Below are 26,369 nucleotides of genomic sequence, written 5' to 3'. Positions count from 1 at the left end.
ACCTTCATTTATTAAAGTGCTCTTTGCTCAAAATACTTTCTAAATTGCACTCTACAAGGCAGATTAGTTTTTAGTTTTTAGCTGAGTTTTATTTAGCTTCATGGTTAAACAGATAAAAATGTATTTCAACAGTAAGTCTGCATATGGCATGATTGCAAACCTTTGAGACTGCTTCTTTCAGGTGTTCAAAAAACAATGAAAATACAATTTCTAAAAGGGCTGAGCGCTTCTGCAGTTCAGTTCCTTGAAAGATGCCCCAGTATCAAAGGGGTTCCTCTATTTTTTCTGGTACACTGGAAGTGAAATCCATTGCAGATGACAAGGGCACGATGATTGCCTGCTTTGTAAAGTACTTCAGGGCCTTCTGGAGATAAGTGCTTTAAGAGAGGTGTTTTCCCTCTTCCCTCCAAGGCACAGAGCTGTAGCAGTCCCTCTGTCCCTGCCTCTAAGGGAGAGCAGGAAATGATGGTGATATTGTGGTTGAGGAAAGCAGGAAATTATGGTGGTGTTGTGGTTTGAAACATAATATAGAGCAGCAGTTTGTTAATTTTCTTTATTGTGTTCCACTCAATAAATTTACATGGTGCGTCTTCCAGATAATGCTGTAACACATCCCTGGTTTCATCATATTTGCCCTAATCCAGAAATGCTTTTCTGTGTCTTTCTAGATTCTGAGCGTTCCCATCTCTCCTCGTTCACCATGAAGTTGAAGGGCAAGTTTCATTCACCAAAAATAAAGAGAACACCCTCAAAGAAAGGAAAGCAAGTTGAACTGACAGTGAAAACACCAGAGAAGTCAGTGAACAAAGTAAGCAAAGGCCATGTTCTGTTATCCTGATGGATTCTTGCTTTCTGGTACTGTCTGTCATAATCTGGTGTGTGAATTTGTCCTCAGGGATCCTCAGGGTCATTTTGTGGTTACCTATAAACAGCCCTGTGTAGTATTAAATCAAGACATGTGCTTCCCTTTGCAGAGCATGATGAGACCTCCCTCCACAAGCATTTAAATATCTCATTGTGGAACATGGTATATGGGCTGACACATCCTCCCCACATGCACACCCTGTGGGTTGTGCTTCCAAAGAGCTGCCTGGTTTGGGGTGTGATCCTCTGAAAAACCCCAGACCCAGGCAAGCAAGCACATCCTTGAAGCTGCTCCAAAGATGTGCTCAATCCCTGGTGACACCAGCAGGGAGAGTCCCACAGAGGTGTTGGAGCAGCTGCTGATCCAGCACAATGTTCCTCAGACCAAATGTACTCCAGGGCCTCTAAGCAATGAGCTCACAAACTGATTTGTGTTATCTCCTCTCCTGTTGTGACCTGATTATGTAGCTGGAGACTTTCTCTGTCACAGCACTGTTGCAGTTTTCAAGTACAAATCGAAGCCAGAAGTTAAGAACAGTTGAGGTTGTTTAGGATAATTAAACATCATTCTCAGCTGTTAAGTCTCATCCAGTGTTCAGTGCCAGACATGCAGAATTTTTCAGATTATCTCTGCTGGGAGTTGTTGTGGAGTTACTGAGAACAGCCAGCAAGATAAAGTTTTGTTAGGTTTAATGACTTGCTTAACACCCAGAGAAGTCTCTGCAGCCTTCCTCACCCTATTCTGCCCCATCAGATGAAAGATGATGAGGGATTTTTCCCCAGGAGCCTGTGGAATTGCTTTCTAGGGAGCCAGACACCTTGCATTGCTGAGTGCTACTTAAAAATAAAACTAAAAAACCCCAAGACAACCCTGAGAGTACTCCTTGAAGGCTTTTAATTCCAATGATGTTTCAGGATGGTGTCTTGAGATAATTTAGCAGCCTTCCTTTAAATTGATGTGTGACCACATTAAATACATTAGAAAATGAAGAGCCCTTTTCAAAAGTGTGGTCTATAGCAAATGCATATTAATAATAGATGAAGTTTTTGCTTTTCTATTTTTCCCCTAAAAACAGTGCAAGAGGATTTACTAATAAGCCATGCTGGACATTAAAATAATTTTTTATGTACAGATTGGGATTTTTTAGTTGGAAAACAAAACACTTGAAATATTTTTTATTACTGTACATGATTATTTAAGCTGCATTCATTTTTATACTGCAAAATATTGTTGATTTCTGGCTCATTCCTTACCTATTTTAATACCCACTGCCCAACTAATCAATTAGTTGGATGTAGTCAGCTCATTAGCTTTAGGGGAGAGAGTGGGGAAGAGGATGTGCCTGGATTGTTGCCAGTTTTTCTCACTGGAACATAGACATCAGTTGACAAATGGGAGATCTTCTGTCAGAAGGCTCACTTGATAAACCAAATATCATCCTTTTCTCCCTCTCAAGTACTTAAGATGCTATTTTTGTGCTCTTGAAGTAGATAATCACTGTAGAGCAGAAATAGCAATACTAAAAATTAATGTAAAATCACGATGTGTAAGCTGAAGGATGTGCTCAGCTCATGCCAGCATCATCATCTCCTGTTCCTCTTTATATATGGATGGGGCAACATTGGGGATGTTCTTTTCTTCTCAAAACCTCCTTTTGTCCCCTGAACTTTGTGATTCTTGTCCTGTTGTAGGAACAGGAGTGTCCTTCAGTGCTATATACAGACTTATGATAGGTTTTACACTGCCAAAATGTAAGGAAAAAAAGGATGATTCCAGCTTTTGTAATTGGGTGTATTCTGTACAGCTCACTGTGACCCTTTCTGGGTCAGCTGTGTCTCATACATGATGCATTTGCAATTTCATTATTAAGGGAAAATTTCAGAAATCATCCAGAAATATCTATATGTGTCAGGCAGGGATTTAGAGGAGATGCTGTTTTGCCTGAGTTGTAACTTTTTCCCATTTAATGCCCCAAAGAGAAATGGGAGGCTGCCCCATCCCTGGGAGTGCAGGTTGGACAGACCTGGGCCAGTCTGCTCTGGTGGAAGCTGTGGCAGGGGTGGAATAAAATGAGATTTAAGATCTCTTCCAACCCAAACCATTCCATGGTTCTGTGCACTTCTGTGTATGATACTTTGGACTTTGGAAGAGGATTCATTACAAAGTGCTTCTGGGAATGTCACCCAAAGGATTAGCAGGGGAAAAAAACCCCAAAAAAATAAAAGAAAGGGCTCTGTCCCAGGCAGTGTCTGGATTCACATCCCTTGATGTGCTCAGAGGAAGGATTTGTGTTTCCAGTTGTCATTCTCAGCCCTGAACTCTGTCAGGCCCATCCCTTCTGTGCACCAGGAAAGTGTTTAAGTTATTAAGTCACAAGCCTTTCTACAGGAAACAGTTGTTGAATGAAACCCATAAACAGCCATGGGAGCAGGAACTGCAGTCTGCATTTTTTCACTTCTGTTTGAGAGCTTTGACTGCTGGACCATGGTTGTACTTACCCAGGGAGTTTACAGACCCTCTGATCCCTAAAATGTGTGCTCATTTCATATGAAGTGCAAAACCTTGGAGGAGGCTGAGGCTCTCCATAGATTAATGGTTGGACTCAGTGATCCTGGAGGTCATTTCCAACCTAAATGTTTTTAAGATTCTGTATCCTGGAATAAACTCTGCAGTGGTGAGGGCACATCCTTGCAAAATGGGAAATGTCATTTTTTTATCCCAATGGGTTGCCAGGATGCTCCTCAGCAAGGAAGGGAGCTCAGGGCACTGTGGGCTGTAGATCAGAACTTGAGGTTCCTGGCAAGAAGTGTTGTCCAAAGGGGAAGCAGCAGCAGATTTTGGGCACTGCCCAGAGGAGATGGAAAATGACAGGGTGGTTTGCAGTTCTTGGATTGGGACTTAGACTTCTGAAGCTGGAGCTAGATGGAACTTGGGATTCTAACCCTTTTATGCAACTGGCCCCAAATTACTAACCAGTGCTGCCTATAAATTGTTCTTCCTAAAATCTTTTGGGCTGCTGGCCTGATGTGGCAAAAAAGCAGCAATTTAACAGCTGACAGGAATATGGGGAGCACACAGTGCCCATAGGTCATTAATTCCTGAAGCTGAATTTACTGAGGAGATAATGGATGAAATCTGACTCTGCTAAGCTCTCTGCTCCTTTTCTAGCAGTGCTCAGTAGTTATTTTAAATCTCACTTAGAAACTACTTGTGGCATTAAAAGTCCTCCAGGCATACTGTTGTAAACTTTTAAAAACTATCCCTGTCCAGAATGCCATTGAGGTATCATGTGTCACTTCTGAATTTCCTCCTCTTGTGTTTGTGGTGGCACAGAAATTAGTGACCACAACTCAGCTTTATTCCAATGAATTGTTCCCTTCTGCAACATTCATTCACCAATGCCAAAACTTAGCTTTTACAGTTGGTCCTCGTGGAAATTGTGTGAGTTCTCTTGTTCCAGCAGCATCACAAAATGATTCAGGTTGGAGGCTCATCAGAATGGAGTTTATTTGGGTGTTTTCATGTATTTTACATGGACATGTAGTAATTGGACAAGGGGTGTTGCCTTTAAATTGACAGAGGGCAGGTTTAAGTTAAATATTAAATTCTTCTCTGTGAGGGTGGTGAGGCCCTGGCACAACTTTGGCTGCCCCATCCCTGGAAGTGTCCCAGGCCAGGTTGGATGGGGCTTGGACAGCCTGGGACAGGAAAGGTGTTCCTGCCCAGATGGGCTTTAAAGTCCCTTCCAACCCAAACCACTCTGTCCCAGTTTAGGGTTTGGGTTTCAAAGCAGTGTCCTTGATGTCATCAGTGGTGTTAATCTTAGCCTAAAACTGATCAAGATCAGCCTTCAGTTTGGAATGCAGGTAATTATGAAGGGTAAAGTGGGGGTGTGATCTTGCACTGACTATTCCTTTGAAAGAATAGTGATTTAATTTAAAAGTGTTTGTGGTAGTAGGAGGTTTTTCCACTCCTCCTGAAACACACCTCAGTGTCACCAAACTTTGGGTTTCTTAAAGGAATCCTGCCCTTAAAAATAATGAAATTTTAACAAATCTCTGCATTTCTTCCCTCCTCTTCAGAATGTATCATGGCTGGAGGAAAAGGAGAAGGAGGTGGTCAGTGCACTGCGCTACTTTAAGACCATTGTGGATAAAATGGCAATTGATAACAAAGTGCTGGAGATGCTGCCAGGCTCAGCCAGTAAAGTGCTGGAAGCCATCCTGCCCTTGGTGCAGACTGACCCACGAATCCAGCAAAGGTGAGTTTCCTCCTTGGGTTTGGGGCCACGACAGACCAACAGGCTCCTGCTTTACCTGAGGAACCTCATGGCAGGAGATGCTGGTGAAGTGACTCCTGTTTTCACTAAATTATTTTCAGACGTCATTTAAAAGCAGATTCCCTGCTCATGCCATGGAAAGATAAAGCAAATCAGGCTGCTTTCAGAGCAGAGGAAGGGATGGTTCTTAGCATAAACTTGGAAATTCATTGTTTTCCAGAGGGAGATTCTCTTCAGATGCTATTCCTGTTTCTGCAGTCCATGGTGGTATCCTACAAGCTAACAAATCCAATAGCTTCACCTGAAAAAGGAGTTTATCTTCAGAGTAATCCTTTTTTGGGCTCTGTTTATCCACCCTGATATTACAGAAGTCTGAGCCTGCACTCTTAACTGCTTTTTTTTGATTTTGCTGGATCAGATAGAGAAGTAAATAGATGTACTTCAGCAGATTAACCAGTCCAAGTTCATTCCTGCCTCACTCAACAGATTATTGTTTTAACAGATTATGTGTATTACGTTTTTACCAGTTAGGCAGTGGGTTTGAAGCCAGGAAAGAAGTAGAAATTTGCCAAAGCCAAGCTCAGCATGGTTTATAAGAATTTGTGGTGTTGCCAAGCCACAGAGATATTGTTGGTGTTCAGCCCATGGATGCTGGAGCAATTGATTTACAGAAAACAAACAAACACTGTTGAATAATACTGAAAGAGCAAAGTTAACACAGAGGAAAGCACAGAACTAAGCAGAGAAATGCAGGTGTTTGGTTCCTGAAATCCTGCCAGGTTTTGTGCTGTTCCTGTTTGTTTTCCCATTAAATAGCTCCAATTTTATTTTTTTTTTTCTTTCAAGATGCTTATTTCAGTGCTGGCACAGGGAAGGTTTATAATGCAGTTGGGGTAGCACTGGGTGCCAAATACTTTGCAAACAGAGTTGCTCAGTTGTGTTTGGCCCCAGTGCTGAGGCCAGGGCAAAAGGAAGGAGGAAATGGGCAAGTATCACACCTGTGGCTGGGACAGGTAAGATCCAGTTGAGGTTGGATCTTTTGAACCATAAATCTGTTAAAATGGGAATGTCCTCTACACAGAGATAAGTCTCTTTCTGGAAACACTGTGCATTAAAGCACAGATCCCATGTCCATGCCCTGCCTTGCTTACCCTCCCAAAAAACCCAAAAGGGGATCAAAAAGCCATGTCCCTCTCCCTACCTGTGGCAGGACATAAAGGGTGATTCTGATGGCAAGAAAAGTGAGCAAGACTTGTGTCAGTGACAAAGAAAGCCCTACAATTATTGCTGGACTTCTTTTTGCTTTAGGGGAAGCATTTGCATCAAGGAAAAAAGTAATTAAATCTTGCACAAAATGAGCTTTCAATTACTGCCTCCTTAGAAGGAAGCAGACTGAAGATTAATGGCAAAGAAATCAAAGCCTTAGAAAGAGATGAGGGAGGGCCCTGTTTAGGAAATATCTCCTACCAAGCTAATTTCATTTGAAATGAGAGCAAATGGCAAGCAGCAAACCTTAAAAAAAACCCCAAACAGCAACCAAACAATCAAATCCTTGCCATTGTTTGTATTCCCTGGTTGAAACTTGACAGTAGTTCTTCCCCCAGTCCTGCAAATCTCATTCACCTAAATAAACTCATTGGAGCTCGTGGGCTCGATTCTTTTCTCACAGATAATGAAGTTACTGGAGTTAAGCCAATGCAGAATGGATAGCAGAGAGAAATGGGAAGATTTGGAACAACTTGTATCAGTAATGATTGCAAGATTACACCTTCTCTTATCTGTTTATGGTTTTGATGCAGTTTGAAATTGATTTAACATGACAAAGAATTGCTGAAGCGTTGCCATCAGCAGTGCTGTTAACACACCTTGTTTAGTAATGAAGTCAGTGTTTTCAGAATGGCCAGGAAAATGCCTGGGAGCACTGTTGTTACAGTTAACTTTTATTTAAAGTTGTCATCCTTCCAAAACTCTTTTTTTTCTTTCCCCTTCAGAACAATAGCTTCAATTCTGTTTCTCATTAAAAACAAAACAAAGCAACACCCTTCCTCTTTCAAACCTGAAATTCATTCAGTTCAGTTTCTCTAAAGAAGTAATTTTAATTACATGTTTTCAGGCATTATAAACAGTGAGGCAGTGATTTGTAAAGGAATGAATAGAGTCAGATGTCAGTGGTCCAAGGTGGTTTTGGGGAGAGCTAATAAGGAAGAAGGATAATACTGAAATAACATAACTTAAATGTAGGGCTTGAATGCTTATTTTTAACATTAAGGGATAGGATGGAGCTGTAAATTAAGATGGAAATAATTTTTTTAGCATTGCTGTGTTAACCTGCATCCTAGATAATTCCTTCTGATGCTTGGGAATGAGCTGTTGGTGGTTTGTACCATCACATTGTTATCATTTGGTGCTAGAGAACAGGAGAGCAGCTGAGCTTTGTCACCTGCTCAGCACAAATTCTGAGTGTCAGAGAGCAAAGCACTGAAATGCACAGCATGAAACTCACTCTCCTAACATTTGATAACATCTCCAAAATTTCTTTTTGTTCTTTTTTTTTTCCTCAACTGCTCCCTCTCCTGCTGTGCAGTTCTGCCATCTCATCCTGCTACAGCCGAGTGTACCAGAGCCTGGCCAACCTCATCCGCTGGTCTGATCAGGTGATGCTGGAGGGGGTGAACTCAGAGGACAAGGAGATGGTCACAACAGTGAAGGACGTCATAAAAGCTGTTCTGGATGGAGTCAAGGTACGTGAGACATTGTAAATTTTATTATAAAGAGCATACAGTAAAGTATTTTAGAAGAGATCTATGTAAACTAGACCTCTTCTAGTGTCAACTAGACCTCTTCTAGTTTAAACTAGACCCCTTCTTAATTTAAACTAAACCTCTTCCAGTTTAAATTAGACCTCTTCTAGTGTAAACTAGACCTCTTCTAGTTAATCTCTTCTAGGTTTTTAAGTGCAGGTAAAATATGATGATCCTATTTCTGCTTTCAGTAAACTTACCCCTTAAATCAGCTGTCCCATAAGTTAAATGTTCCTCTTTGGAGCGCTGGTTAAAGACTAGCACAGTTTGGCTCTGAATGGGAACTTCTGGCATGCTCACCCTGGCATTTGGATGAATTGGAAGAAGCAATGGATCTTTCTCCAGTGTTGCATTAAATTTTCAGCAAGTCATTCCCAGTCTCCCCTGCAGATTACAAGACGTGGTTTGCACATTTTCTGTCTCAGCAAAATAAGATGAAAATGCTCCCTTGTCAATGCCCACAGAGAATGAAAGACTCCAGCTCCATCTTTTAAGAGAAATATCAAGGGATTTGTCAGTGATACATCACCACTGTGAGCAGCTGGATTAGGGTGTGGAACAGGTGATGAGCTAAACTCAGTTTTCTGCAGATTAGTTTTACATTGCTAATGGAAACGTTGAACAGGAACCTTTGTATCCATTGTCAGACCTGCTTGTAGCATTCCCTCCCTGTTCCACCCTGGAAAAGCAGTGGGCTTTCCTCCTGCCTCCCTGGAAGGTTCTTGTACCCATTATTTCTGTGTCCCTGGGCTGATCACTCACCTGTCCTGGCACTGTTGGTAAAGTTTGGTTGATCTGGGCTTAGAGCACGAGTGGACAGACTGTCTTATCTCCTGGGAATCTTATTTTGGAAACTCTAGAGGAAGTTAAATCTCTTTCAAGAGCAAGGCTGAATTTAGAGGGGAATGTTTAAATCACAAGAAAAATTGGGATAGAGTTTTAAGAACTGCAGCTTCACCTGGAGTTAAGGATCAGGAACTGGCACCTTTCACTGTACTCAGACTCAGTTTTATTAAATGGAGCCAAATGTAAAAATGAAGTGGATCTCCCAGGCTTTGACTGTCACATTTTCAAGCCTCTTGGTTTGGTGTCTGCATCATCTGGATATCTCTTTAATGTCACTCAAGCACAGATACTAAAATCTGCTATTACTTTATGAGCCTTTTAAATAAATATCTTTGAAACAAATCATTTCTAGCACCTAAAGAAGATGGATTTTCTAGGATTATTTTGCACAATATGCTCTTTAACTTTAAGCTACACATTTTAAAAGTAAAGCTGGCCTTAAATTTGCACAGCAGGAGAGAGGAAAAGAGTTTAGCCTAAAATCTCAGCTGCTGTTAGTCTGGAATTCAGCAGCAATGTGGAGGATGTGAAAATCTGTGCTGTAATTCCCCAGCAAATGGTGAGTTATCACTGACTGAATCTGCACAATCCCAAAGAGAGATGTGTTATCCCCAGATGTGGATCAGAGCTGTGTGGTCTCATTGCAGGAGAGTTGGGCACACAACCTGGGAGTTGTTCTTTGACTTTAAGCAATATTTAAACCCTCGGTACCTGTTGCCTTTCAGCCAGGGCTGTGTCCTCTGCACACTGGGGGAAGCTCTGGGACTGGGGAAGGTCTGGGATGTCTGTTCATGAGGCAGCCCAGACTGGAGCAGCCATGGACATGTCCTTGCAGTGCTAAATCAGGCTCTGCTTTGTTTTTAGACTGAGTTATTTTGGCCTTCCAGTTGGAGCTGGCTCATGTCTGGTCAGCCCTAGAGCAGATGTGTGGCTGTCTGGGGAGATGGGAGAGTGTTTGCCCACCAAGAGGTCAGCACTTGGGAGCAGCATGCTCTCACCTCCTGCACAGCAAGGAACAAAGTTTATTTTAGAAAGGCCCAGCCGCATTTGGTGGAAGCAGAACTGAGATGATGGACACTTCTCTCCACAGCAGAGCCTGTGTTTTGTTTTTCTGGCAGATCACACAAGATCCACTTCCACATTTCAATGCTTACTTCTTTATTTTCAGAATTAAACATAAAGGAGACTCTTGTTCACCTGTGTTACTTGATATTTTGATCTCATGTTTTAGGGCTTTGCTAGGCAGGAAAAAAAATCCTTGGTTTGATTACATAACTTCTCAAAAATCCATCTCATTGTGGAATTTTCAGCTTGCTGAAGTAGCATAGTTTGTAGAGAGGCTTTAATTATCTCTAATTACTGCTGCAGGAATCTCTTTCCTTGCTGATAAGGAATAGCATAATGTGCATCTGGCTCAGTTGTGTGCACATTACCTCTATGTGTATGCTAAAGATTCTGGCTTGATTTCCAAATGCTAATTCTCATTTGGGGATAGCAGAGAGGAGAAACATTGAGGGTCTGGTGATATTTGTCAAAGTTGGAAGGGAAGGTGATCCTCTCAGGTAATTGCAGTCATGCCTTGGTGCCTCCACTGGAAGGTGCTTTGGGTTTTTCCCCCCAGTCCCAATGGTTTGAATAATTCTGAAGATACTTTTGAGCCAAATTGGATTGGTTTTCTCCCCTTTTAACCTACATTTCCATGTGGTAGACAACTTTGTGTGCATTATGATTGGCAAAATAGGAAAACTCAGCACTTCAGTCCTGAGTGTCTGGGGCTCCTCGGTGCTGCTGCAGCACAGCCACCACCACAGTCTGCAGTGTTGGCCTGGCTTTGGTTTCAGGTGAAGGAAAAGGAGACATTACACTTTCCCTCCTATAGCCTTCTCAGAGGGATGTTTAAGGAGTATTTTGGCTTTTGGTTTGAATGCCCATACATTTTATTTCCCGTATTGTGCTCCTGTGCATTTGCAGTCCTCGCTGGCCACTACCCCAGAGACTCCAACCCTGAGTCTCTTTAAGTACATGAGGATCTCCAAAAACCTTTTCAGCAGTGGAATTTTGCCCAGAGGGCAGAAAGGTGGCAATCCATTGAGTCATCACTCAGCCCCATGATGCCAAATGCAGCCAGAAGAGTCAAGCGATGTTACTCATCAGGACACCTCTCAGAACACGCTGTTCCCACCAGGGCTCTCTGTCCCACATCTTCATATTTTAGTCCCCATGGACATCTGTTTGTGCTCCCTCTTCCTCCCCCCTGTGTGGGATGTTCTGGAGAGCTGAGTTTTTGGATAACACAATGTACTGTGTTGGAGCACCAGCTCACACCAGGAGTGTAAGTAGGGCATGGAGACCAAAGTCAGCTGTGGTGGACACTTGGATGGTGTTTGCTCCTTGTTCCTCTTGTTGTGTGTGTGTTAACCCATGGAATTTCAGCTTTCAGTAGAGCCTGATGTAAAAGGGCCAGGACTGGAGTATTTTCCTTCCTCAGAGGGATGATGGCAATGCCAGGTGTTTCCAAGCTCCACAGACAAGGACACAAAGATGATACTGGAATGATGACACTGTACTTCAGTCTGCTTTAAAATAAATAAAATTAAAATTGATCCCTTCCAGTTTCCTTTGTGTAATATGCTGGGAAGCCAATAGAGGCAGGAAGCAGTGCCAGTTTTCCAGGCTGCCTGTAAGAGGGGCATGTGTTTGTATCTGTGAGCAGGAGATGTATTTGTCAGCCTCAGACAAATCCATGAAATGTTCTCTCTGTCTTTGTGGCATAAATGATTGTTGCTTTGACTGCTGGCAGACTTAGAGTTCAGGATTATCATGCCCTTATCTCTTTATCCAGAGCCTTATCTGCCTATAACAGGTACACTGCAGTAGCTTCTTGAATGATTAGGTCTTCTATTGCTAATGTGTTAAAAGGTGGCTTCAGGGAAAGCAGGCCTGTTAATAGAGGCGTTCTCTGTTTAATTTTTGGTTGGGCATTTTACAGAAAACTTGCTTTTTGAAACAAATACATTCTTATTTATAAAATAGAAAGCAATTATTTAATGTTGGTTTTGGCTAGATGAAGTACTCCACTGGGTAAGACTGTTTTGTACTTAGATTTATGTATGTAAAGCAAATTTACCATTATTTAGGGTGTTGTGTGAACTGGAACACAGTTGTGAGACAGAGGAAAGAGGAAGCATAGCAAAAACACACACATGTGGGTTTGTGCAGAATCCCCATTCAGTCAGGGTAATGAACTTCACTCAAATGCTGCCAAAACTTCCTCTGGGTGCAGGCTGCTCCTCAGCAGCTGTTCTGCATCACTTGTGTGGCTCTGTACCAGACTTACACCCAGCTCAGCTCTCTGTGTCCACACCATCATTAAACCATAACCAAGAGTTTACTGCAGTAGCATCTCTTTGTGTTCTGGGATGTTTAAGTGCAGCATTCAGCAAATGATGATTATTCTCTTTTTCTTCTCTCCATCCATCAGGAGCTGGTCAGACTCACGATTGAAAAGCAGGAGCATCCCTCTCCCACAAGCCCAGTTAAACCCAGTTTGCCAGCATGTAAATCTGACAGGTGGGTCACTGATTTCTTCTGTGGGCAGCGCTGATGTAGAAGGGATAATTTCTGACTGCTGACAGTTGAGTTAAATCATTCAGCTGCTCTTCACAGAGGATGGTGTAATGTTCTTTATGTAGCCCCCATCCATTTCAGTAGGATCACTAAAAGAGAATATGCTCTGATAGGACAGACACCAAAATCTGGCAAGGTAAAAAACAACATTTGTGTCTTTGTGTCACATGCACTCTGAGCTCTGCATATACATGGAATTCCACCTGCAGATGCAAATTCTGCCTTCTGCTCTAGGTGTCTGTCTGATAGCACATGATTTAAAATAGATTTGAATCTGTCAGGGCTGTGTTCCAGCTGTGGTTTATGATTTACAATCTGTGTTTTGCATGTGTTGCAGCCCATCAGAACTTCCCCTTACAGACCGAGAAATGGAGATCCTCAACAAAACAACAAACATGACTCAATCCAATGAGCTGCTGACTGACTCCATGGATGAAGAAGTTGCACCTCCTAAACCCCCTCTGCCCAGCATTCGTGTGGCAGAGAACAGGTAACACAGCCAAAGAGCACCAGTGCCTCTTACCAGCCTGTTGGTTTTTAAACAATCTTGCAAAATGTGCACAAGAGACGAGGGTTAGTGTTGCTTTTGAATTTCCAGCTCTCCAGAGCAATTCTTCCCTGCTCCTGCACTCTTTGTGTTCTCTCTTATTATTTCTTTGTGTCTTTTCCTTCTTTTTATGTGAGGATAATGCCATGCCCTGATACCCACACATGAGAGGCATCAATAAATCCATAATAACCTCACATAAAACTGTGTGATTTCCACACTGTGCAAGTGCCTTTATCCCATGGGAAATGTTCCTTTAACCTCAGGGGCAGTTCCCAATCTGACCTGCCCAGCCAGGTTGTTCAGCTTTGCCTATCAGCTTAAGAGTGAAAGCCAGGAATGTGTGAAAAAACCCTTGTGCTTGGTTGTTCTTACCCTGTTCTGAGAGTAACCACATGAAAGTTTCTGTGTTCTATTTTGAGAAGGAAGAGAAAACCCCCCAATTTGCAGGTTTGTGTGTGTGTGTTGTTTTTCTCCTCTAGCACTGGTGCTGATGGCTGGTGTGAAAAATACGTGTTGTGGTAATTTGCAAATGCGGCTGTGGCCGACAAAAAGAATCAAATTTCTGTGTATTTTATGAATTCTCAAAGGTTATATAAAAATTTCGTGGTATGTTCCAAGAACAGACTATGTGTGCTCTTGGGAACTTCTCAGGCTTGATGACTACCAGAATTATGTGTCATTAGAAGCAAAAACTTAAAAGTCAAAGGGTTAAACTCTCACAAATTACTGTAAATGTGTGGGTCTGACACAGATTCATGCCAAAACAGGGGGCCCTCACAGTGCACAATGAAAGCAACTCTGACCCTTTTGTTCCCTGAAGTTCACCAAGAAAGCAAAGACCAAGAAAGAGAATTTTCCTGTCCTGTAAATCTGTGAAACTTTGAGCATTTTTCAGATCTGGAAGGTTTGAGGAGGGGGAGGGACTTCTGTGAATGGAAACAATATTTGGGTCAACCAAAACATTTAATTTGGATTTTCACTGCTTTTATTAAGAAATAATTACCATGCTAATTAGCTCCATTAAAAATACGTTTTACAGCAGCATTTGTTTCTGTTTGAGAAATACCAACCTTAAAAAATAAATCACTTAACAGGAGAGTTACCTTACCTGTGAGAGTATTCTTGAATCCGTATTTCTAGTGGATACCTTTTGCTGAATAGCTCCTGGCTGACAAAAGCTTTCTGGAAAACATCTTGTGAAGCCTCTGAAAATCCTTTTATTTTTTTGGAAGAGTGATGGAAACATCAATTCCCGTTGTGTCTTGCAGCCCTCCACCAGCACTGCCCCCTAAAAAACGTCAGTCTGCACCTTCCCCAACCAGAGTGGCTGTGGTGGCCCCCATGAGCAGAGCTACCAGTGGGTCCAGTTTACCTGTTGGGATCAACAGACAGGTAATGGCATAACCCCATTGTGAGAGCCAAGGGAAATGTGCTGGGAGCTGGAGAAAAGCTCAGGGAGATGCTGAGAGCTGCAGGTCCCTGCTCGTCCCAGCCATTCTGCAGTGGGAGTGGCAGGAGCAGCAGTGTCATAAATAATGTTGGCAGCTTAATTTTTATTTTTTTTTACAGTGTTGTTGTGTTTAATTAACAAATTGCTACAAACTTTGTTGCCTTGAGGGGTGGCAGAGTGTGAGGGTGGGAGTGGCTGAGTGTTGCCATGTCCACAGATCAGGGGACAGAGCTGGCTGAGCTCCCTGACATCTCACCATCTCATGAAAGTCTTGTTTTCATCCAGTCACAATTTCAAACATCTTTTAACTCATCAGTAGTTTGAGCTACTGCTCTGACCGCTGCTGGTGCTTTGGGGAAATGTGTGCATTTTCTGGTAGAAAAATGGGAAAGTTGTATGTGTGTTAATCACATTCCATTTCTTGTGCTTGTCTGGGGTTTATGAGGTTGTAAATGGCTGGGTTTGCTTTACCCATTCAGGAACTTACTAGCTCAGCAGTGAGGACCTGAATCATTTCAAATTGCACAAAAATCAAATCTTGTGCTCATCCCCAAAGCCTCAGCTCTGTCTTAGGGAGCCTCTACAGTCGTTTGGCTGACTCAGACAAAGCTGTGGCCACTCTTCAGTTGAAACTGCAGTCACGCTAAAGGTGTTCTGATGGAGTGGGAATGGTGAGGGGTTTGCTCACAGGTTAATAAGCTTGAGGTGATTTCTGAAATTGGACCACAGAAAGTTGTATCTCACTGTAGTTTATTTTCCCTTTGTGTGAGGTAAGCAAGTACTTGCTCAAGGCCCAGGTGTGTCATGAGAGATCTTGCAGAGTCATTCCCTTGTCTCAGTGCTGGGATAAGCAGTCATCAGACACAGGTAGCTGTGAAGAACTTGGTCATCTTCTCAGCATCTGTCCAATGTGGCTATGGCTACAGCAACCCCTGCTTGAAATCAAGAACACCCAGAGCTCCCTGGCATGGGCTGTTTACTACATCAGAGGGTTTCTGTGTTCTCCCTGAGCTTAGAGAGGGCCAGCAGCACTGGGAGCTCTTTGCTCCTTGAGCTGCATCTTCCTCACTAGCGAGCTGCCAAGAGTGATGATGATTTGACGTTGTTTATTTTTTTATTTCTGTCCTGAAGGATTTTGATGTTGACTGCTATGCCCAGAGGAGGCTGTCAGGTGGAAGCCACTCCTACGGGGGGGAGTCTCCTCGGCTGTCCCCGTGCAGCAGCATTGGCAAGCTGAGCAAGTCAGACGAGCAGCTCTCGTCGCTGGACCGCGACAGCGGGCAGTGCTCCCGCAACACCAGCTGTGAAACCCTGGGTAAGAGGGGCTGCTGGGGGCTGCCCTGCCCTGCCAGCTCAGCTGCACGAGCTCATGGACTCAGTGCACTGCACTTGCAGCTGCTGGCTTGGAGTTGCTGCAGGCAGCTCAGTGCGGAGCTGTTTCAGAGAGGGAAAAGCCCAGGGAATGTGTTTCCCGTGCTGTAGGTGATGGTTCTCAAACTCAATTCAGCTCTCAAGTGGAGTGTTTTCTTCATTTCAGCCCTGTCTGCAGAAATTACAGTCCTGGTAGACTAAAGCAGTGTGGTTTCTACATGCTAGGAGAGAAAATAAAAATATAAATATGACAAAAATTAAGTCTGCAGATGTCTGCCTATTGAATTTTTGTTTTTTGTTTGCTAGTGTAAAGAATTAATTATGAGTTGTATGAAGTCTGGATGTTACAGAAGGTGTAAAAAGATGGTCCCAGCTGCAAGGAAGTTCCACTCTGATTAAAATGAACTGATTAATTAACTGATAGAATGGGAGGGACAGAACTGAGAAGGTCTGAACCGTAAAAGAGAGAAACTAATACATCATCCTCTGTTTACCCAGATCAATCAGATCACTATGATCCAGACTATGAATTCCTGCAGCAGGACCTCTCCAACACTGATCAGATACCTCCTCAGGGGCCCAGTGTCCTCAGCCCCTTGCCAGAGTCCCTGGGCGAGTCTGGCTCCCCTTTCCACGGACACACGTTCCAGCTCCCGCAGGGCTCCTCTCCTCCGCTGGAACCCTGCAGCCTCCCAGGAGCAGCACAGCCAACAGAGACTCCCCCAGCTTTGCCAGAGAAGAAGAGGAGGAGTGCAGCCTCGCAGACCTCCGAGAGCTCCGGCTGCAGGGTGTCCTACGAGAGGCACCCATCCCAGTACGACAACATCTCCGAGGATGACCTGCAGAGCGCTGCCCTCGTCCCCTCCATGCCCTTCACGCCCTTTGCTGCTGTTCTGCCTTTCCAGCAAGGAAACTCTTCAGCTCCAGTGGGATTCATTGGTGATTTTGCTGCTCCAGTTTCAAACAGTGACCCAGAAAAGCCGCCACCTCTGCCAGAGAAGAAAAACAAACACAGTAAGCAAGTTTCTGGTTGGGGTTTGTTTTTTACCTTGCAGTTGTCGTGCTTGTGATCATCACTAAGTAGTGGTGATTGTGGTGATGCTCTTATTTGAGCCTGAGTGTCCAAAGCAGTTGGTCAATGTCAAAGACATGGAGGGGAAATGTCAGTGCTGTGGTGGGCAGGGGGTGATTCCTGGGGCCAGGATTGATCCAGGCCCAAGGGACCTGGAATCGCACAGCATCTTGTTTACTGCAGTGAGACCATGTTACTGCTCTGTTCACCTAAATGTGAGTCTTTGAGGCACTCTGCCTTGCAGATCTTTCTGCTCTATTCTCCCTTTTTAAGTCAGTTTCCTCCCCCTTTCCCCAGTTTTGTTTTCCCACTGCAGGGGAGAGTTGGGTCCTCTCCAGGAGCTCAGAGAAAGGGCTGATTTTCTGTCCAAAACCCAGCCCTGGCAGAGCAGTTATTGGCAATAGGAGCACAGTCACCCACATAGCTGTGCAAGACAACACTATTAACTAGACTCCAGCACTGCTGTTTTGCTGCAGGATCTCATTTCCTTTGGATGCCTGAGAATTTCCCACATCATTAAAACAAGCAGCAAAGGCTCCTGTCCCCAGTCAGACTCCTGGCACACCAGGGCTGACCACATCTCAAGCTCACAACCTTCTCCTGATTTCCTTAATGTTCACGGCTGAAAAATGTGAAACCTCTTGCCAAACAGGGGTGGCTGTGGACTGCACAGTGAGGTCCAGCAGATTTTGCTTTACTGGTCACTGGCTGGCTTTTGCATGAGGAGGTAATGTATACAAGATCTGGAGGAAGAGCATCACGTTGCATGGCTGGCAGCCCAAGAGAAGAGCTGATTTCAAAGAGCTGAGTTGGCCTTCTGGCTCCTTTCTGCAGTTTATGCACTTCTCACTGAGAATTAATTTTTTGTCCAGAGAGGTTGTGGACTCCCTGTCCCTGGAGGTGTTCCAGGACAGGCTGGATGGCACTCTGAGCAACCTGGCCTAGTGCAAGGTGTCCCTGTGCATGGCAGGGGGGTTGAAACTGGGTTCTTTAAGGTCCCTTCCAACCCAAAGCAGTGTGAGATGCTGCAGTTGTATGGATGAGGTGGGAGTAAGAGGGGGGTGTGGTGTCAGGATGTATTCTCTCCATTCCTATGCAGTGCACTCTGCCAGTCGCTTCTTTAAAAATGTGCCTTGTCTAAAAGCATTTCCATTGTCTCTGAGTGACCAGTCCACATGAGTAACCCTCAGGGATTTTACTCAGAGTACCTGAAAGTGAGGGTCATCCAAGTGTCCCCGTATGCAGGAAATCTCTTTTGTTCCTCTCTGGTGGTAATCAAGCAGTTAAAGACACTAAAATCAGCTAAAAAAGAGGCTGAGATGGTTGTTTGTGGACAACAGAGAGGAAGCAAATGGGCACAGACAAAGGTGTTAGAGTTCAAAATGCTCTCCTAGAGTGTGAGCTGCCAGGGGCTGTGATACAGAGCACGTCAGTGCAGGGTCAGATCCTTGTGGATCTGCTGTTCCCAATGAGGGATGGTGTTACCCCACTCAGGCTGGGAGGGATGCAGGGAAATGCACCTCAGTGCACGTAGGCAGGAGGAGAGATTCCTGGGTGAGTCTTGGGTAAGAGGAAATTTTGACATTTGCAAGAGAGATCTGAGCTGTTTGCTTGTGTCTTTAAGCCCCATGACTTTGTTTTCTGGTATCACACAAGTGCCAAAGAGTTGACAACAACAAGTTTAAAAGCAATCTGTATTATTGCTTGAGCACAACTTTAACCTCAGTACCAAGACCTTGTGTGAATTTTCTTTGATGTTGGATTAGAGTTAATTGTAATCTGGCACTACCAGAAATTTTGGGAGTATTGATCAGATTGCATTGTTAGGAGAGGCAGGAGCTGTTACCTAATGTGTTGTCAACTCTGATGATTTGATAAAGCATCCTTGCTGCAAAACCTGTAGGTAGTCCTGGGGCTGATACCTGACCACTGCAAATTTTTTAGTTGCATTTGTGTGACACTGAGAACTTGTTTTAGGTTGTTTTTTACTCCACAGTATATCACACCATGGATTTGTGGTTGCTAGTTTTACTTTTTCAGCATTTAAAAGGCCAGTCAAACATTACTCAGGCTCTGTGGTGACACCCAGGATATTTTTTGCCCAGAGGCTGATGCATGTAGATATTCTTGTGTAATCACACAGGGCTGCTTCCAGAACCTCAGCAAGCTCCTGGGATCTGGAGAAAATGCATGGATTTGTTAAAAAACACAGATAGGACTTGGTTGTGGTGCCTTTGTTGTGGGTCATCTCTTGGTAGCTGGCAGCAAGTGTTGCAGCAGAGACACTGGTGGTGTTTATTGGTAATACACAGAAGATCTGCTTGAGTTAACCTTGTGCATTGCTGTGAGCTGTGCTCAGAGGGACCTCCAAGAGTTGACTTCTGTATAATTTACACAGAGGAGTGATAGGGCTTTTAGTCTGGCATGAGTTATGGTTATTTTACTGTGCTAAGGGCAAATTACTCCAGACTTCTGCTTGAGCACCAGCACTGTGCTCCTGCTGAACGAGACACAGACACGGAACAGCTTCTGCCATTAAGAGCCCAGAGTCAGAAATAACAAGATCCTTTCCTCAAACAGCTTGGAAACTACTGGTGAGGCACTTATTCATGTTTCCCTCCCTGTCAGTGGGAACAAAACACAGCCTGGTGCCCAGTGAGCAGCTGGTATTTAACTGCAGAACCATGCTGGGGGCAGGCTGGGCTCAGCCAGCGGATAATGCCAGCTCTGTGAGGAGCAGCTCTCCTCCCAGAGGTGACAGCAGCCACTGCCTCGTTGACCTTGGCTTCTGCTGTGTGGTACAGCTTAAGAATGTCCATTATTTTGGCTCTTGTCCATGCACACAAATCTGTTGTGCCTGTGCAGGGTGTAGGGTCGGGCTGGGGTATCAGGGAGCCCTGCAGGGGGATGCAGGTGTGCCTCACCTTATTGCAGGTGTGCCTCACCTTATTGCAGGTGTGCCTTAGTGCTGATCATCCCCTAATAACCCCTTTGGACTCCCAACAACCATCCTGCAGATGAGTGTTGCTTCCAGGAGAGCTGGCCCTGGGAGAGCAGTACCTGTGACTTGTGCCATATGGGCAGAGCTGGTGTGTGCTGGAAATCCCTGAGCAGCTTTAGCTCCTTCAGAAATGACAGGCAAGGCACTGCAAGCAGATTGCTGGGAAGGTGTTCTAGCTTCAGTCTGAGATTTCATGGTTTTTTTTAATTTTCACATATTTTCTGTCTGGGTTAAGAGCTGACATAAACTGGGCATGTGGTGGGAGAGGTTTCTCTCTCACGCCTCCTTTTCTCCTGGGGTGCTGCCTTGGGACTGTCACTCCACCCCAGCTGCTCACTGGGGACTTGCAGCCCCCATCCCTCCCTCTGCACAGTTGCTGCAGGGCGTGCAGCCCGAGCTGAGCTGCTGATGTAATTTCCCATCTGCTTTTAAATTTCTGCCTTGCTAAAAACCACAGTGCAGAGGGGGAGAGGAGACCCTTTGCAATCAGGAGTCATGGGAGTGCTCCTGCTCTCTTTCTCTCCTGTTCAAGATTGGCAGGGCTTTAATGATGCCTGTTTTGATTTGCACTCTGCAGTGCCAGGTTTGTATTTCACCATCCCAACTGTTTTTCACTTTGCCTAAAAACAAAGATGACAAAGTAGAGGCAGAGACATGCTCACCTGCCCAGGACTAGTTGTAACAGGCCAGGCAGGGGAGCTGCCATGACAATGGGATGCATTAGCCCCATAAAGAGCTGAGATAAAAGAGCTCTTCATTATTCCCTTGCAGATTGAGTTAAGGCAGATTGAGCATTCAGGCTCAGTGCCCTGAGCTGCAGTGATTTGATTTTACACAAGTGTCTGATGTGATGCCCTTTTCACCAACACTTGTGAGCTGTGGTGGCATTGCAGAGTTTGGGGCTGTGCCAGGAGCCCACAGCCATGGATCCCCAGTGGTGGCTGCAGTTCTGGGTGTTCAGTGGAGCTTTTGTAGGTGACTCAACACCAAGGGTTGGTCTGCATTCAGCAGTGGCTGCTGCAGTGTGCCAGCACTGCCAGGCCTGCCTTCTTGGCTTTTGTCCTGCGCAGTTGATGAGCTCTCAAAATCTTTCCCTCGAGCTCTTGTCCTCTGCATTTCTGCAAGGGCTCCTGATCCTTAGTTCAGTTTTGCTGCTAGACAAATATCTTCCATAAGCCTTCTTTAGATCTTGCCTCCTGAAGTTGTTGTGTGATACCAGGGCATTTTGCAGGGCACAGGAGCACCTTAGCCAGCTGAATCACTGATACCTGAAAAGACAAATTTAGCAATTCTGTATTTCCTGCAGCATCACCATGATTCCAAATAAGACAGTATATCCAGAACATGCTTCTTGTCACTGTGAGGTGGTGCTGGGAAGGAGCAGGGAGTCTGAGGGAGGAAGAGGAGCAAGGCTCAGGTGGCAGGGAGAGCTCAGGTCAGGGTTGCAGCAGCTTTGGCAGGGCTGTGCAGGACTGGCTGTGCTGCAGGACATGAACAGGTTGTGCTCTGGCAGGGCTGTGGGGTCACAGGATGGGGACAGCAGGTGCTGCCGGTCAGGATTGGAGTCCATCAGCTCCATTTCCTGTGCTCCCATTGCTCCAACCTCGTTTTTTTCATTATTTCTTTTTTCTTTATTCTGTTTTTTGGAAGAGGGTTATAATTCTTTTGGGGAAGGGCAGCTGTGTTAGCTCCCTTTCTAAAAGGAATTTAAAATATTAGAGGAAATCTGAAAAAAGGTGCCCAGGACAGGTGCAAAGCAACTCCTTCCTGCTGACACATTTGCAGGGCTGTATCCTGTTTAAGGCTGGCCCAGGGCTCTGCCTTGGCAGGTGAACAGAGGAGCAGCCAGTGTGGGAACCAACTTCATGATGTGCAAATCCTGCATTGTGCTCATTGTATTTATAGCTTTCCCTGAAGTCATCCACTCCTTCCAGCTGTACAGCTGAAGTGACAGCAGAAGATGAAAAATTGCCACCAAATGACCACATTTAGAAGAAGTAACAAGTGCTTGTTTATCAGGAGGAAGGGAGGGATGCTCACAGTGCCTTGTGCATGACAGCATGTTTACAAGAAGGCCTGGGTTAGTCCTTCCCATGACACTGAAATACATCTGTTTCTCCTGCTCTCAGGTGCACAAAAAGGGGTTCTTTCTTTGTTTTACATTATTCAATATACTTCTGATCCTTAATAATGGGGGTGGGTTTGTGGTGGTCTTTCCATGGCACTGGATGTCATCCTCCAACACTAAAATTTGCATCAATAACTAATCCTCTGTCAGAGCTGCCCAGGCTCACCTGTGTGGAGTTTTTTATAATTTTGGAAGAAATATTATACAGATGGTGAGGTCCTCTAGACAAGGTTTGATCCTATTTAACATTTCTATTGAGCCACGTCTCACAAAAGCTTGCGAATAAGTTGAATTTGAAAATTTGAGATGGTAAGTTGTTTTAAAAAGGGATGTGGGAGCAAAGGGTGCTGGATTTGAGCTGAGGAGGAAGGAACACGTGGTCAGTGGCACTTTTAGAAGTGTTTTGTAAGTATTTTGTACCAGGATTGGCAGCGGCATTTAAAGAGCTGAGGGAGAGGCACAGCCAGGCTCACAGGTAGGTGTTCTCTGATAACAGCTTTATCAGCTTGCCAGAATGGAGAAACACTGTGTGCCTGCTGGTTCTAGAAATCTTGCTGACTGCAGACATGAGACTTACTGTAGGCACAAGAATTATTACAGATTTATTGTCAGGATTGCATAGCTACACTCCTAAGAAGCAGACTGACACTATTCTGGGTTTTTGGTGACTTTGGTGACATTTTGGTGGCTTCGGACATTAGCTGTTGAGGAATATTCTCAGAATTGGATTATGTGAGGATTTGGGCTAAGCATCAGTGAATGATGCTTCTCAAGCTGCTGTTTGGAGACCTCCTGGTTCCAGAGCTGTGTTTGTGGCCTGGGATGGTGTTTGCTGTGTGCAGGATGGAGGTCTGGATTTGCAGGGTGCCCTTCTGAGGACAAGCAGCTGCCTGCTGACCCTCAGTGGGGTTTGCAGAGCAGGACAGTGAGTGCCACCTCTCTTTGCCTTGCAGTGATGGCCTACATGCAGTTTGTGGAGGACTACTCCGAGCCACAGCCCTCCATGTTCTACCAGACCCCTCAGAACGAGCACATCTACCAGAAGAAGAACAAGTACCTCAGGGAAGTCTATGGGATCAACGACTCCTTCATCAGCTCCGACCCCCCTCAAGATCTGGCACCTCCTCCTGCTCTGCCACCCAAGCAGAGGCAGCTGGTGAGTGACACCCCAGGGCCAGCTCAGCTCTCCCTGCCCCTGGCTCTGGCAGGCAGAGCTGGTGGGAGGATGTCCCACTGCTCTTACCCCATCGTGCTCCCTGGCAGCTTGTCAACGTGGTTTTAGGCATTTTGCATTCTGTGAAGTTTTGCTGCTTTCCAACCCCACGTTCAGACCATTCTCTATAAGATTTGAAAGTCCTAAAATGCCCTAAAAATGAAAGGGTTGTCTTGCACATGGCAGGGCTGAATCTGAATCTGTGCCAGGCTTGTGTAACAACAACTGCTTGGAAGATTTTGACACACTGAGCAACACTATTCTCAAGAGATCGCTGCACTGTTGTTCCCACTGCTGTTTTGAAACTGTTGTCAGAGATGCCACCAATAATAACTTTGAACAGAATAACTCCTGTTCTGTTATTGTGCACAGACCTTTGGTACAGCCACTGCTTCACTCTGCATGTTTCCCTCACCTCAGTCCCCTTGTGTGAGTCAGGATTTTACCTTTTCTCAGTGCTCTGCTGGCCCCCAGGCAGTTTCCACATCCACCTGTGTGTGTGGGTGCTGAGTTTAACAGCACAGAAAGGGCCATTTTCCATGTGGGGGATGAAATCCTGACCTCACTGATGGCAGCAGCAGTTTTGTTTCCAACCTCAGTGCAGGGTGGGATTTTGTCCCATCTCCTTTTAAGGGTTTTCCTTTCATTTCTTTTCTCTTTTTTTTTTTTTCCATCTCCAACTTAAGGTATTTTGATTATATTAATTATCTTATTTGTTCTGTTTAAAAAAAAATTAAATTATTTTGTTTTGATGTAGCTGACTTAAATTGGCCATGGCATATACAAAATGGGAGGAAATGTGGGAACGAAGCCATGATCTTACCACTGTGAGGGTGACTCTTGCAATATTTCTTCATGTTGTATGTGCTGAAGTTTGACTGCCCCAGAGTGTTACTTTTTAACTCTAACTTTAGGATTTGCATAAGTACATTCCTGTGATGCGAGGAGAGTCCTAAAAAGATAAAGTGACATTTTTGGCTAAGCTGAATAATAATAATAATAATAATAATAATAATAATTATTATTATTATTATTATTATTATTATTATTATTATTATTATTATTATTATTATTATTATTATTATTATTATTATTATTATTATTATTATTATTATTATTATATTTATTATATTTATTATATTTATTATATTTATTATATTTATTATTTATTTATTTATTTATTTATTTATTTATTTACTTATTGGGACAAGACTTTATATGCTGGCATCCCATTTGCTTTGCAGAGATACTAAAGAGTCTAAGGACTCACTCTGGAGGATCAGGCAATTCTCCAGGGTCTGTGGTCCCCATCAATGTGACCCTCCTGGAGGTGGCTGCACTTCAGGGATGTTTTTGGAGGTGACTTGGGCTGCACAGTCATGATCAGAGTTTGCAAAGCACAGATTTACTGCAGCCATTGTGCAGAAGGGAAATTCTGCTTCTGTCCCGAATTTGATGGCTGAAGCAAAGCCTTTCTTTGCTTCCCTTTAATAATTTTCTGGACAGCCAAGACATCACTGCTTTGCCTGCTGGCCATTCTTGTCATTTTACAAGCTGATACCATCAAGGTTTTGCTTGCAGTTCCCCTGAAGCAAAGGTTTCTTCAAGTGCAGCTCCCACCCTTCATCCCTCCTTTGGGAAAGAGGTGCAAGCAGGTGATGGCTTATTGAACAGTCCCTGTAAAAGGCACCAGACTCTTGTTCCTCTGCTCCTGCTGCCCTGGGAGATTTTGATTTGGCTAATCAAATGGGTATCAGCTGCTCTAACAGCAGCAAGTTTTGCTGGATGGACTCTTCTGTAATATAATAATGGGGAAGTCCTTTCTTGTCAGCTCCAGAATCAAAAATGAGATTGTGTGTTTGCATTGTATGTTTTGTTCAACAAGTCTGAGAAAGCCTGAATATACCTTATCCTCTCTCAGTCTCCTTGCCATAGGGAAATTCAGGAGAAATTCCTTGCCAGGATTTGTCACTTACAGTGTAATAGCTGCCTCCTGTGCAAATGATTATTATTTTGGACTGGACAGGGAAATGGCAGGATGTCACTGTCACCCATTCTCACAGCAGTGCCAGTGAGGATCCATAGCTCACACTGGGAGGCCAAGTTCCCAGTGTGCAGGTTGCCAGAAAAAGCCAGAAATATGCAAGAGCTGTGTGCTTAGAGCCAGTTCCTGCTTTGGGTGTCTGTCCCCACAGCCAGGGGACAAAAGGACAGCCAGGAGCAGCTGTCCAGGGGGAGCAGGGAGGGGGAGGCAGGACTTCACATTTAAGGGATTTGTGAGACAAAGAAGATTTAAATTGTGATTTCTGCCGAGCCTCTTGAGCTCAAGAAAGGCATATTGGTGTGTCTGCTTTGATGAGCTGTATGAATAGCTGTTTGTTTAGCCAGCCATTATATGCATTGTTTTACAGTTAGCATTTCTTGCCCTTTATTCATCACCTTTTCTGTGCTCTCTTTCTCTGTGTCTTGTGTCTCCTGCTTTTCTCCCCTTCCTCAGCAGGCCTCCTATGCTGCCTCTTCTTTCTCCTCTGTCTCCTACTGTGTCCAGCAACCTAAAGTGCCCTTCAGCCCCGAGGACTGCGCTGCCACTCAGGGCCTCACTATGTCAGTCTCTAACTCCTTTCTCAGCAGGCACAGCTCCTTTCCTGTGCACTCGGTGAGTTCTGAGCTCTGCAACACGTGGGTATTGTCTGACTGCTCTGCCAATTCTCTGCTTGGCCTCTCAGGTGAACCTGGAGGTTCCTTTGGGGGCTTTTGAATTCTTGTAGTCACCGGGCAGGTGGGAGAAACGGTGTGTGAATCTCACTAGGTGTAAATCTCACCAAGTGTAACTCCCCCCAAGTGTAATCCCCTCAAATGTAAATCTCAGTAGGTGTAACTCACTCTTCCCCAGGTGTAACTCTTCCCCAGGTGTAGCTAACTCTCACCAAGTGTAACTCTGCCCAGGTGTAACTCACTCTTCCCCAGGTGTAACTCACTCTTCCCCAGGTATAACTCACTCTGCTCAGGTGTAACTCTGCTCAGGTGTAACTCTGCCCAGGTGTAGCTAACTCTCACCAAGTGTAACTCTGCCCAGGTGTAACTCTCCCCCAGGTGTAACTCTGCCCAGGTGTAACTCTGCCCAGGTGTAACTCTGCCCAGGTGTAACTCTCCCCAGGTGTAGCTA

The 26,369-nt window shown here is 44.5% G+C and overlaps 1 protein-coding gene across 9 annotated transcripts in view; it reads left to right on the top strand.

The window, feature by feature from the left end:
* The window catches only part of RAPGEF1 (Rap guanine nucleotide exchange factor 1), an 82,187-nt gene that overhangs the window by 31,144 nt on the left and 24,674 nt on the right, over window positions 1-26,369 (top strand). For 4 of the 9 annotated variants that reach the window (XM_074556636.1, XM_074556630.1, XM_074556632.1 and 1 more), the window contains 10 exons: window positions 669-808; window positions 4,948-5,126; window positions 7,729-7,885; window positions 12,273-12,361; window positions 12,756-12,908; window positions 14,237-14,360; window positions 15,550-15,733; window positions 16,288-16,803; window positions 22,944-23,146; window positions 25,701-25,859. In XM_074556636.1, coding sequence (XP_074412737.1) covers window positions 669-808; window positions 4,948-5,126; window positions 7,729-7,885; window positions 12,273-12,361; window positions 12,756-12,908; window positions 14,237-14,360; window positions 15,550-15,733; window positions 16,288-16,803; window positions 22,944-23,146; window positions 25,701-25,859 — 1,904 coding nt within the window. The remainder of the gene's footprint in view (window positions 1-668; window positions 809-4,947; window positions 5,127-7,728; window positions 7,886-12,272; window positions 12,362-12,755; window positions 12,909-14,236; window positions 14,361-15,549; window positions 15,734-16,287; window positions 16,804-22,943; window positions 23,147-25,700; window positions 25,860-26,369) is intronic. The other 5 variants (XM_074556635.1, XM_074556637.1, XM_074556638.1 and 2 more) reach the window with 2 other exon arrangements.

This window comes from Zonotrichia albicollis, chromosome 21 (genome assembly GCF_047830755.1).
Source record: "Zonotrichia albicollis isolate bZonAlb1 chromosome 21, bZonAlb1.hap1, whole genome shotgun sequence".
Lineage (NCBI taxonomy): Eukaryota > Metazoa > Chordata > Aves > Passeriformes > Passerellidae > Zonotrichia > Zonotrichia albicollis.
This window is presented reverse-complemented; position numbering and strand designations above follow the sequence as displayed.